Below are 14,143 nucleotides of genomic sequence, written 5' to 3' on the forward strand. Positions count from 1 at the left end.
AAAAGGCTAAGGCTTTCAAAAGCAGCCCAGCAGCACCCAGAAGTTTATCTCTGTGTAGCCCTGACTGTAATCCAGGTCACAAGCACAAGTCACAGGTGTAGGTAAATTCCTTTGGGGCAGAAAATCCCAATTTAGCATAACAATTTACAAGGGATGGTGGCAGATTGGTTAGTTTGACCTTTCAACGTGGGAAGTGTCACCCCTAGCAGCCTTTGAAAACTCTTATCTGTGCCCAGGGGGCTGTGACTCCCATTGGTTCTTACCCGAAGCCCTGACATCTCACCCTCCCACAGAGGAGAGGGTCAGCAACCCACCTGCGGGGGCTGGAGAGTCAACTTTGCCTTGGTCCGGGCCTTCCTTCCGGGACAGAGATCTGAGCAGTTTGCTGTGATGATGCCTGTGTTGCAAGCATATGGGTTCAGGGGGCGTCCATGTGGCCTACAGTCCCCCCAAACCACCCACGGGGGTCTCTGATTTTAAGTCTCAACCTGCTTTTGTCCATTTTAGGTAGCTCATTCCATAAATATTTGCTGAAGGCCTACTATGTGCCAGGCCCTGTACCAGGTGATGCGTCTGGGTCCTCACAGACCCCCGCATCCAAGGCAGCTCACTGCCTTCTGTGAGCCCCGGCTGAAAGGAGGAAATGAGCAGATTTCTACTCTTTTAGTATTTTCTGTCAATACCTCACTTTTTACAAAAAACTGAATAGGGATTACGGACCTGGGCTATTAGAATCAGACCTGAGTTCAAAATACAAATTTTCAGTTGTAAAGCTGGGATAATACACCTACTTTTTAGACTTTTGTGAAGGTAAATGAGCTAACACGCAGCAAGCACTGGCACAGTGCATGGCCCACAGCTGCCTCTCAAGATAGAGGCTCTCTCGGATCATGAGCTAGTACTTTAGAATCTGACAGGGTGATGCTCAGAGCCTGGCTTGGAGACAGACTGCCTGGGTTGAATCCCAGCTCTCCCACCGGCCGGCGGTGGGATCCCGGGTGGGTGGTTTCCAGTCTCGGCACCTGCAAAACGAGGAATGAGGACAGTGCCGGCTTCCCACGGATGGTTATGAAGATGAAAGGAGTTCATGCAAAGTACACGCAAAGCCCACCAAGTGGTGTGCAGCACAGAGCAAATCTCATTACGTGTGAGCAGTTCAGATATGATTAGACTTACACCCATATGGCAGGCCCGGCTCTTTAAGCAATCTATCTTCTGCAGATCAAGAGATACCTGTGCCTTCTTCTTTTTAATAGAGCACAGGTAGTCACTATGTCTTGTATCAATTTGATCTTCCATCTTCCACCTACTGTATTAACTAGAGCTGTGTTTGGGAAGGAGAAGTGCCTGGTGGAAGAAGCATGTGTTTGTAGCCAGAGTGGTTGGGTTCAAGTTTAGGCTCTCCTGCTTGTACGAGCCTGGGTGAGTCACAAGCACCCTCAGGGCCTCACTGACCTCTGTTAATTGGTCAGGAAAGTTAATGCCCACCTTGTCTACCCTGAGTATCACAAGACCGTGAAGGAGCAAGGGCTTCTCCCCGGCTGGGGAAGTGGCTGATGTTGATTATTTTTAGGAGCGGATGCAGTGTAGAGGTTAAGTTCTAGAATGAGACTGCCTGGGTTGGAATACTGGTTCCAACTAGGAGCTGTGGAATCTTGGTGGGTGCCTTAAGCAATCTGCCTCTACTTTCCTTACCTGTAGAATGGCGGACAATGACAGTACCCGCCTCAGCGAGCTGTTGTGAGGATGAATTAAAGAGCTTAGCACAGCCCATCCACAGAAAAGTGCCCAATCAATGTTAGCTGTTATTAGTATCCTTTACTCTCAGTCTGTCTTCCCCACCAGATTGTGAACAAGGGGCTCATTTAATTCATCCTTATATTCTTGGTACCTAGGGAACTGCTGAGTAAAGTCAGCTGAATTCACGAAGGATGGAAGGGGGATAAATAAATACATTTAATTCAGGTCCAGATTCCCTCCTGATGGTCTCAGAGACTCAGCTGAGTCTTCTCAGGGCCTCGCTGGACTCGTCTGTGTGTCCATTATTGTCTTATAGCTTTGGTTTTAGAAAGCTTCACCTCTGAGGATTCACTCCTGGGTTAGTCTGGAATCTCGCATCAGACTGAAGTAGGTGTGGGTCTCACCTCCACTTTCTCGCTGTTGGACCTTGAGTATGTTGCTGACCCTTTCGGAACCTCTGTTTCCTCATCTGTGAAATGAGGCCAAACTCACCTACTTCTCAGAGTTGCTGAGCTGACTAGATATTATATACTTGGCACACATAGTAGGTGATCAATGAAAGCTGGTGTTATTTTATTTTACTTACCTTGACGCTCCTGGTTCAAGTTGACCCTACTTTGAATATTAGCTGGAGCTCTGAACTCTGGTGTGCAAATGATTATCTTCAATGCCAAATGCATCTTCCTCACAGACCTCCACTCCGCCTTTGTTGGGCGGGAGGTCATTGCTTCCTCTTGTTGCCTGCCTGAGGGATACCCTGGTGTGCCCAGCCTTGGGCCTGATGACTGCCCCTGGCAGCATGTTCTCTGTGTCCTCAGCAGCCCCTGGTCTCCAACAATACCCGATCAGAAGGTCACTGTGGCAGAAGCAGAGACAGCCACATCGTGGTCCCACCCGTAGATCCCTGGTTTTGAAGATGGCCATAAGCATGGCTTCAGAGTTCAACAGACTAGGGCTCCACCACTTGCTTATCTGTTGTGCGACTGTGGTTAATTAGCCTCTCTGAGCCTCAGTTTACTCATCTGTAAAATGAGGACGACATAAGACCACGTTTGCCAAGGGGCACATGAGCTGCTGCTGGACCACATCAAATGGCATCGTGACCGAGGCCCTGCCCCAGCATGGGGAAAGGGCAAGTGAAATCAGTTATCAAGTGCCCTAAAAGCATGAAAGCTGGCCCAGATTTTTTTAAAAATTAGAGTCAAAGTAAAAAACCTAATAAGGAGAAAAAGAATACTCAATAAGCCCTACAGTGAATTGACTTCACAGTGACATATGTCACTGTCACCATGATGTAGATTCACTGTTGAGTCCACCAAGAGGATACTAAATGGAGCAAAGGGTGGGATGGAGTTCTACAATGCTTCTAGAATCACCTAACTTTACAATTTTAACCAGATTTTCAATCTTAAAAAAAAATGCTTTTGGTAATTTTAGGAAAACATTAGTAATTAAACATTAGTAATTAAACAAATTTTCTAATGAAGCCCACCCCAAATACTGACAAAAAGTCTTAATCAGCTATCTGATAAAACAGTGTTGACTGTATCAGTGGATTCTCAACCTTGGCTGCACAAAATATATCATTTGGGGACCTTTAAAGGTACCCATGCCTAGACCCTGCCCCAGAAAAATCAAAATCTCAGGTAGGGGAGGATGAGCATTTAGAAATAGCTTCCCAGGTGATTCCTACAGCCAGGATTGAGACCGCTGGTTTGGACTCACCCAGTACTAATCATAAGCATGGTTCACACACTTGGTGACTGAGGCTGTGGATCTCAACCCTGGCCACACATTAGAATCACCAGGGAGCTCTTAAAAATCCTAAGGCCCCGTCCTAGACCAATGACATCTCAGTCTCTGGGGTAAGACTCAGGCTTCCGTACTTTTGAAAGATCCCTAGGTGATTCAAGGCACAGCCAGGGCTGAGAAGCACTTGTCTAAAGGGTACGGTAAAAAAAAAGAAAAAGAATGTGTCCTGTAAAATCTTAGGTCTGCATTTTGCAGCAGGATATTAATTACGTGGTACTGCGGTCAAATCCTACTTACCTGTGAATGGCTTATCTGTTATGAGGAGACATTATGGGCCCGTTAGGGATGCAGAGAAGGTAGCTAACATTATTAAGCACCTACTATAAACCAGGTGTTTTCCGGCATCATCTCATGTAGTTCATACAGTATCCCAGTGAAGTAGGTGGTGTCATCTCCATCTTATTAGGTGAGGAATTGAGGCTCAGAGAGGCTAACTCATTTACATCAAGTCACTTCGCTAGTAAATTTGGCTCCAAGATCTGGGCCCAAGGCCACATTGCCCCTCACAGGGTGGAAAAGGACAGCGTCTCTTTGTTTCTGACTACATATTAAAGCTAAATGATTTGTTGGATTATCTGATTTGTTTCTACTCCCCTCTGTTAGCCTAGATAAATGAGAGCTGACTACACTGTTTATTCTAAAAGGGTGATCTAGGTGTAAATTTATTACTTAAGTTAAAAAAAAAAAAGAGAAGCATATATCTAACAATTATTTCATATTTGCTCTCGTTCAATTTGACGACAGATTTTGAAGTAGCACTGTAACTGCTGAATGCTTCTAGCTGGTTCTTTCGCCAGTAAAGGGTAAGTAATAAGAACCAGGATGTGGAAACTAAATGTTTACCTTTGCTTAAAAAGGCAAACATTTTTTTCCCAAGTGACTTTGAAGATTAGTAGAAAATAAAAACCAATCCAAATTATGGACAGGGCTGTCAATCATTCAACCTGGTCCCTTGTGTCTCCTATTCTCTGACAATCCTAGTGCTTCCACATAGATCAAGACACAGCCCACAGTTTGCAATCCCTCCCAGCAGAGCTGGCTGTCATTAGTGACAGGCAGGCCCACCTCACAATCCCCTCTGACAGGCAGGACAAGTGGGACTTCTGGCTTCTCTAGCAATCTCCCAGGAAAGCTTCCCAGACAAAACTCAGAGACCCACTGTCCTAAAATACAGGGCTTTTAAATGGCTGCATTACTTATGCTGAATGCTAATAGCAGTTCTAAAAGAAAAAAAAAAAATCCTATGTAATTATTTCTAGACTCATAGTGTTTTCTTAAAGTCTAGATTTCTAGAACCTAGGATTTGTACACTTGGAAAAGATGGCCTATTATGTAGATGCAGCTTTCAACCTAGTCAGTGATGACAATAATAAAGGGTCTCACTTTGAGCATGATTATGTGGTTCTGGGTCAGAAAAGTGATTTACGTTTTTGTAATGCCCATTAGGTTATGCTGTCCCCGTTTTGCAAGTGAGAAATGTGTCCCAAAGAAATGTCATGGGCCTAATGTCACACAGCTACTGCGTGGTGGCCCTGGAGCCTTAGATGCTACGACCCTCTGAAGCAAGATGGGGCTTTCCCACAAAGTGTAGCCTGAAGGGCAGTGGTTTGTGATTTTTTCACTTAGGACCTCTCTGAGAATGTGAATCTGCTGGTCTCTCTCCCTCTAAGGAGAAACGTTTGCAGGATTTGGGTGAGAGGGGCTGGCTGAAGCCCCACTCACCACTCCATCCCTGCCTGTCACCCTGTGGGCTCTGCAGACGTGACCGTGGCCCCTGCTCATCCCAAGAGCACATGCCCACCGTTACCTCAGCACCTTGACTGTCTCCGTCCACTGCACCTGTTCACTCTCCCAGGGGTCCACCTGGATCCAGTCGGACGTCTGCAGGGCCAGCCGGGCCATGGCCACCCGGTGCCGGGCAGCCACGAGGTCCTTCTTTCCGTAGTTGTCATTGACAGGAGAGATGATACCTCCGATCACTTGGTACCTGCCTAGGCAGCAGAGAGCAGTGGTGTTGCTGGTACAGGACCTTGTCACCTGGCAGCTGGAATTCAGGCAGGTGCTAAAAATCTTGGGGTCTCGTCCTGAGTGGGATCAGACCCTAGCATTCTCTGCTGGGTGGGCCAGCTCCCTTGGGCCAGGTAAAGGTGCTACCTCAGGAACCACATCCCTCTCCTCCAGAGGCTTCTACACCCTGGAGTAGCTGAGAGGATGCCGTGAGGGTGGAGATGAGGCAAGGCTCCCAGAGAGCAATGTGGACGGTTAGGGTCAGAATATGTTGGAGGAACACGATGACTCCCGCTGCGTGGGACTTACAGGGGCATTACTGTCCTCTAATCATGTTTGGGACAAGAGTTACACGTGGTTTCTTAGCTCAAATAGGGGATTTTGTGGATCAAAGAGGAAGGGATGACATTTAGCCTGGACCAGGTGCGTGGGTGACGGGACGCAGACTCACTGCACAGGCCCACCACTGGCTTTGGAGGACTGTGCTGTTAAGGGAATGCGAAGGCCTACTTTGGAAAAGATGTGAGCTGTCTTATGAGAGATGTTGCATGGCTCAGTGACTGAAGAATGGGGCATTATAGGTTTAGAGCTGCAGTGAATTGTAGAAGCTACAGAGAACCACCATGGAAAGAGTATGAATGGGCCTCAGAGAGACTGTGGGTGGAACTCGGGTGAAGCTCTAGTTCTATCACTCACTAGGATGTCTTAGGCAAATTACCAAGCTATTTGCAAAAATAAAACACTTAGCCATTTGAACTTCAGTTTTCCTACCTGTAAAATTTTTTTTTTGCATTTTCCACATAAATTTTAGAAAGCACTTGTCAAGTTCCACAAAGATGAAACAGCTCCCCAGCCCCCCAAAAAACCTGCTGAAATTTGATAGGAATTGAATCAAATCTATAATTCAATTTAGGGAGAACTGACATTTTTACAATAATGAGTCTTCCAATCCACGAGCATGGTATATCTTTCCATTTGTTTAGGTTTTCTTAAATGTTTCTAAATAAAATTTTACAATTTTTCTTGTAGCACACTTAACACATCTTTTGTAAGATTTATTCCTAGATTCTTGATCTTTTTGATGCCACTATAAATGGCATTTTTAAAGTACTTTTTTTCCTGCTGTTGATATGTAGAAATATAATTGATTTAGGTATCTTGAATGTGTATCTAGTAAATTTGCTAAACTCTCTCATTAATTCTAATAGCTCATCTGCAGAGTCTTTTGAATCTTCTATGTCCAAAATAATACCATCTGAAAATACTGACAATTTTGCTGTTTCATTTCCAATCCTTTTACATTTTATTTTTCTTGTTGCATTGTTTAAGACCTCTAGAATAATGCTGTATAGAGATGGTGTTAGCAGGCATCCTTGTGTTAGTCCCACTATCAGAGGAAAAACTTTCAAGTTTCATTATTACATATGATGTTTGCTGCAAGTTTTCTGTAGATATCCTTTTTCAGTTGTGGCAGAGACCATGCCATGTGTTCATTAAGACCTATTTTTATTTATCCTCTTTCTGGGCATATAGGAAGCTAATATTTCTGTTCCTCTTGAAATTAGGTTGTGTTTTTGTGATTTGAATGAGTTATAGTCATTGGGACGAGGGTGGAAGTGATGTATGCCCCATGTAGACTTGGCCATAAAAACTCTTGCATGATGCTCTAGCTCTTCATAGTGAATCTGAAAGCTGCAATTAAGATAGCAAAGCATATGGGGCCTACCAGGATACCTGAGACACAGCTTGGAAGGGAACTGCCCTGTAGATCTTCTGAACCTACACAGGATTTATCTGATGAGAGATAAACTTTATTTAATGTGTTAAGCTACTCAACTTGGGGGATTTGTTACTGCAACTTAGCCTGGTCTATCCTGACAAATATGTTATTTTAAAAGAGACATTTAATATCCAAAATATATAAAGAACACATACAACTCAACAATAAAAAAAAATAATTTGAAAATGGGCAGAGGAGCTGATGGACATTTTTCCAAAGAAGACATACAGATGACCAACAGGCACATGAAAAGATGTTCAACATCACTAAACATCATGGAAATGTAAATCAAAACCACAGTGAGATACCACCTCACACCTGTCAGAATGGCTATTATCAAAAAAGACAAGAAATATGTGTTGGTGAGGATGTGGAGAAAAGGGAACCTTCTTGCATTGTTGGTGGGAATGTAAATTGGTGCAGCCACTGCAGAAGACAGTATGGAGATTCCTCAAAAAATTAAGAATAGAACTACCATACAATCCAGCTATCCCACTTCTGTATATTTTTCCAAAGACTACAAAGATACTAATCAGAAAATATATACATACCCCTATGTTCCCTGCAGCATTATTTACAATAGCCAAGACATGGAAGCAACCTAAGCGCCCATCAACAGATGAATGGATAAAGGAGTTGTGGTGTGTGTGTGTGTGTGTGTGTGTGTGTGTGTGTGTGTGTGTGTGTATATATATATATATATATATATATATATATATATATATACACACATACATACACAATGGAATACTACTCAGATAGAAAAGAGATGAAATCTTGCCATTTGTTAGAAAATAGATGGACCTTGAGGGTATTATGCTAAGTGAAATAAGTCACATGAAGAAAGACAAATACTGTATAATTTCACTCATATGTGGAATATAAAAAACTAATAAACTAAAAAAAAAACCCAACAAATAATGAACCAAACCAAACAAAAACAAACACAAACCCGTAGATATAAAGAACAGAGTAGTGGTTACCAGAGGGGGAGGGGTGGAGGGAGGGTGAAATGGGTAAAGGAGATCAGTCTCCTTTACCATACATGTCTCCTGTATGGTGACAGATGGAAACTAAATCTTTGATGGTGAGTGCTTTGTAGGGTATACAAAAGTAGAAATATTGTACACATGAAACTTACATAATGTTATATATCAATGTTACCTTTATAAAATAAAAAAGAGACATTCCCAGCTAGTCATAGTTTGAGCTTTTGTCATAAATGAATTCTCTGAAACTCTTGAAATGACTGTGTGATATTTCTCCTTTAGTCAGTTAATACAGTGCATTGCATTGATTAACCTTCTAATCTTTAACATTGCATTCCTGAGATAAACTCGGTTTGGTCAAGATATATTATCTTTTTAATGTGTTGATGGATTCACTCTGCTAATATATTTTTAGGAAGCAACAGAAGTCTATAATTTTATTTTCTCTTAATGTCCTAATCAGGTTTTGGTATCAAGGTCATGCTAGCCTCATAAAAAGTGTTGGGAGTCCCCTCTTCTTCTATGCTCTGAAGTAGCTTGTGTAGGATTGAAATAACATTTTTTCCGTTAAGTGTTTTCTAGAACCCATCAGTGAAGTCTTCATGAGGCTGGAGTCTAATTTGTGTGAAATTTTTTGACTAATGATTTAATTTCTTTAATGGTTGTAAAATGATTCAGATTTTTATTTCTTCATTATAATTATTGGCAACTTGCATTTTTTCTAGGATTCTTTTCATTATATCTAAATTTTGAAATGTACTGGCATAAGGTTGTTTCCAATATTCTCTTATCTGTTTAGTGTTGACACCATCTGTAGTGATGTTCTTTTCATTCCTAATGTTGGTTGTGTTTCCATTCTTTTTCCTTGCTCAATCTTGCTAGAGGTTTGTAATCTTATTAGTCTTTTCAAAGAACCAACTTTTGGTTTTATTGATATTCTCTACTGAATGTTTGTTTTCCATTTCATCAATTTTTGTTCTATTTTTATTAATTCTATCCTCCTACTTTCTTGGTGCTATTTTGCTGTTCTTTTTCTAACTCCTGGTGATGGATACTCAGCTAATTTGCCATTTATCTTATCTTCTAATACACACAGTTCTGGCTATAAAAATTCCCTCTAAGCACGACTTTACTTGTATCCTTTAAGCATGACTTTACTCGTATTTACTTTTTGATATGTAGTGCTTTCCTGATCATTCAGTTCAAAATACTTTCTAATTTTTATTATTACAAATTTTTGATCCATGAACTATTTAGAAGTGTTTTCCCTAACTACCCAACATATTGAGATTTTTGGTAATCTTTTTGTTACTGATTTCTAGCTTAGTTCACTGTAGTCAGAGAACATACTCTATTGATTTCAATCTCTTGAAATATGTTGATACTTGCTTTATGTCCTAGGGTATGATCAGTTTTGGTAAATGTTCCCTGTGTACTTTAAAAAAATGTGTATTCTATGATTGTTGGGTGCAATGTTCTGTCCATTTACTTAATAGTGCTAATTGTTTTGTTTAAATCTATGTTCTTACTGATTTTTTTGTCTGCCTGTGCACTATTTATTGAGAGGCATGTTAAAATCTCCCACTATGATTGTGAATTTTTCTATTTTTCTTTTTAGTTCTTTCAACTTTTGTTTCATATATTTTAATATGTTATTAAAATATATGTTATTTAAGTTCCTATATATTTATGATTCTTACATATCTGTGAATCAAGCCTCTTTCTCTCTAGTAATAGTTTTTACTTAAAGTCTATATGCCTGATAGTACTATAGTCTCAACAGTTTTATTTTGATTAGTATATGCATGTCATATATTTTTCACCCTTTTACTTTCAATCTTCCTATACTTTTGTTTTAGGAAAGTCTTTTGTAAATAGCCTAAAGCTGGATTAAAAAATTTGGGGGGTCAAATTTGACAGTTATTGACTCTTAATTGGAACGTTAAGTTCACTTACATTTAACGTGAATGCTAACAGATTTAAGTTTAAAGCTACCAACTCATAGAGTATTTTCTTTCTTCCCAAACAAGTCTATGTTATTTTTTCCTCTTGTCCTGCCTGTGTTTGGGCTTTATTTCATTTTTTTTCTCTCAGATTGGAATTATATATAGTCTCACATCCAAAGTAAATGAAGACCTTTCCCCTCTTCCTCAACAACATGGGGACTAGAGAGCTCTGTCCATGCTAGTCTTGTACATATTTTAAGCCCATTGATTCCCCTAACCCTGTTAGACCTTATCATTCTGTTTTATACAACCAATGCTCACTTAAATTTACCAATGTATTTGCCATTTTCTTTGCCCTCCATTTCTCTTTGCATATCAGACATGGTCTCCGGGAAGCACTCTCCTTCTGACAGAATATATCCCATAGAATTTCCTTAAGTTAGTGACTTCATGCTTGAAAGACATTTTCAAGATATTACCCTCACTCCCAAAATATATTTTCACTGTATATGAACTAATTGATTGGCAATCATTTTCCTTCAATACTTTGAAGTTATGGTTCTACAGTTTTTTGACTTTCAATTGATGCTATTGAGAAGCCATCTATAATCTATCTGCCATTCCTGTGAAGATAATCTGTATTTCTCTGGTTGCTTTCAATATTTTCTTTGTCTACACAGGGATTTCTGTTTATCCTTCTTTGGGATCACTGGGTTTCTTAAATCTGGGGATTGGTGTCTTTTATTAGACATGGAAAATCCTTAGTTATTATCTCTTCAGAAAATGCCTCTGCCCCTGTAATCTGCCCTCTTCTTCTAGCTCTCTGTGTATATGTAGCCACCATGTGTCCTACCCTCTCTTCTTGAATTAAAAACAAATCTTTTTCTCTCTCTCCTCCACTCTTCATAATTTCATTTGATCTATATTCCAGTTCACTAAGTTTGTATTTTTCTATCTCTAGTCTGATTCCAAATTATTCACTGAAAAATTTTTTTAAAGTCTTTTAATCTAAAAACATATAAATATCTCCATTTGTCTAGGTCTTTTTTGATTTTGTTCTCAGTATTTTATAATTTTGAAAATTATATACATATTTTGTTGATTTGTACCTAAGTGTTTCATTTTATTTAGATCAATTGTAAATGGTATTATGTTTTAATTTTGGTTCACGTTTGTTATTAATATACATAAACAAGATTGATTTTTGTTTGTTGATTTTTATCTCACTTATTCCAAGAGATCTAAAAAAAACCAGATTCCTTGGCATTGTGTACATAGACAACCATGTCATGTGCAAACAGAGAAAGTTTTATTTCTCCTTTTCCTACATGTATGCCTTTTTTATACAGCAGGTTCTTATTAGTCATCCATTTTATACACATCAGTGTATACATGTCAATCCCAACCTCCCAATTCATCACACCACCACCCCCAACCCCCCACCGCTTCCCCCGCTTGGTGTCCATAGGTTTTTTCTAGAGAGCTCTGTCCATGCTAGTCTTGTACATATTTTAAGCCCATTGATTCCCCTAACCCTGTTAGACCTTATCATTCTGTTTTATACAACCAATGCTCACTTAAATTTACCGATGTATTTGCCATTTTCTTTGCACTCCATTTCTCTTTGCATATCAGACATGCTCTCCGGGAAACACTCTCCTTCTGACAGAATATATCCCATAGAATTTCCTTAAGTTAGTGACTTCATGCTTGAAAGACATTTTCAAGATATTACCCTCACTCCCAAAATATATTTTCACTGTATATGAACTAATTGATTGGCAATCATTTTCCTTCAATACTTTGAAGTTATGGTTCTACAGTTTTTTGACTTTCAATTGATGCTATTGAGAAGCCATCTATAATCTATCTGCCATTCCTGTGAAGATAATCTGTATTTCTCTGGTTGCTTTCAATATTTTCTTTGTCTACACAGGGATTTCTGTTTATCCTTCTTTGGGATCACTGGGTTTCTTAAATCTGGGGATTGGTGTCTTTTATTAGACATGGAAAATCCTTAGTTATTATCTCTTCAGAAAATGCCTCTGCCCCTGTAATCTGCCCTCTTCTTCTAGCTCTCTGTGTATATGTAGCCACCATGTGTCCTACCCTCTCTTCTTGAATTAAAAACAAATCTTTTTCTCTCTCTCCTCCACTCTTCATAATTTCATTTGATCTATATTCCAGTTCACTAAGTTTGTATTTTTCTATCTCTAGTCTGATTCCAAATTATTCACTGAAAAACTTTTTTTAAGTCTTTTAATCTAAAAACATATAAATATCTCCATTTGTCTAGGTCTTTTTTGATTTTGTTCTCAGTATTTTATAATTTTGAAAATTATATACATATTTTGTTGATTTGTACCTAAGTGTTTCATTTTATTTAGATCAATTGTAAATGGTATTATGTTTTAATTTTGGTTCACATTTGTTATTAATATACATAAACAAGATTGATTTTTGTTTGTTGATTTTTATCTCACTTATTCCAAGAGATCTAAAAAAAACCAGATTCCTTGGCATTGTGTACATAGACAACCATGTCATGTGCAAACAGAGAAAGTTTTATTTCTCTTTTTCCTACATGTATGCCTTTTATTTCTTTTTTAAATGGTTATTGTAAATAGTGCTGCAATGAACATTGGGGTGCATGTGTCTTTTTGAATTATGGTGTTCTCTGGGTATATGCCCAGTAGTGGGATTGCTGGGTCATATGGTAATTCTATTTTTAGTTTTTTAAGGAACCTCCATACTGTTCTCCATAGTGGCTGTATCCATTTACATTCCCACCAACAGTGTAAGAGGGTTCCCTTTTCTCCACACCCTCTCCCAGTATTTATGTTTGTAGATTTTCTGATGATGCCCATTTTAACTGGTGTGAGGTGATACCGCATTGTAGTTTTGATTTGCATTTCTTTAATAATTGGTGATGTTGAGCAGCTTTTCATTGCTTCTTGGCCATCTGTACGTCTTTGGAGAAAGGTCTATTTAGGTCTTCTGCCAATTTTTGGATTGGGTTGTTTTTACATTCCCACCAACAGTGCAAGAGGGTTCCCTTTTCTCCACACCCTCTCCAGCATTTGTTGTTTGTAGATTTTCTGATGATGCCCATTCTAACTGGTGTGGGGTGATACCTCATTGTAGTTTTGATTTGCATTTCTTTAATAATTGGTGATGTTGAGCAGCTTTTCATGTGCTTCTTGGCCATCTGTACGTCTTTGGAGAAAGGTCTATTTAGGTCTTCTGTCAATTTTTGGATTGGGTTGTTTGTTTTTTTAATATTGAGCTGCATGAGCTGTTTATATATTTTGGAGATTAATACTTTGTCTGATGATTTGTTTGCAACTATTTTCTTCCATTCTGAGGGTTGCCTTTTCATCTTGTTTATGGTTTCCTTTGCTGTGCAAAAGCTTTTAAGTTTCATTGGGTCCCATTTGTTTATTTTTGTTTTTATCTCCATTACTCTAGGAGGTGGATCAAAAAATATCTTGCTGTGATTTATGTGACAGAGTATTCTTCCTATGTTTTCCTCTAAGAGGTTTATAGTTCCCAGTCTTACATTTAGGTATCTAATCCATTCTGAGTTTATTTTTGTGTATGGTGTTAGGGAGTGTTCTAATTTCATTCTTTCACATGTAGCTGTCCAGTTTTCCCAGCACCACTTATTGAAGAGACTGTCTTTTCTCCATTGTATATCCTTGCCTCCTTTCTCATAGATTAGTTGACCATAGGTGTGTGGGTTTATCTCTGGGCTTTCTATCCTGTTCCATTGATCTATATCTCTGCTTTTGTGCCAGTACCATATTGTCTTGATTACTGTAGCTTTGTAGTATAGTCTGAAGTTAGGGAGTCTGATTCCTCCAGCTCCG

At 39.5% G+C, this 14,143-nt stretch overlaps 1 protein-coding gene across 1 annotated transcript in view; it reads right to left on the bottom strand.

The window, feature by feature from the left end:
• NMNAT3 (nicotinamide nucleotide adenylyltransferase 3) overlaps positions 1–14,143 on the bottom strand; it is a 68,298-nt gene that overhangs the window by 7,370 nt on the left and 46,785 nt on the right. The window contains exons 2-3 of the mRNA XM_028489321.2: positions 5,360–5,543; positions 315–397 (exon numbers count right to left, since the gene is read on the bottom strand). Coding sequence (XP_028345122.1) covers positions 315–397; positions 5,360–5,543 — 267 coding nt within the window. The remainder of the gene's footprint in view (positions 1–314; positions 398–5,359; positions 5,544–14,143) is intronic.

The sequence above is a fragment of the Physeter macrocephalus genome, chromosome 1 (genome assembly GCF_002837175.3).
Source record: "Physeter macrocephalus isolate SW-GA chromosome 1, ASM283717v5, whole genome shotgun sequence".
NCBI lineage: Eukaryota > Metazoa > Chordata > Mammalia > Artiodactyla > Physeteridae > Physeter > Physeter macrocephalus.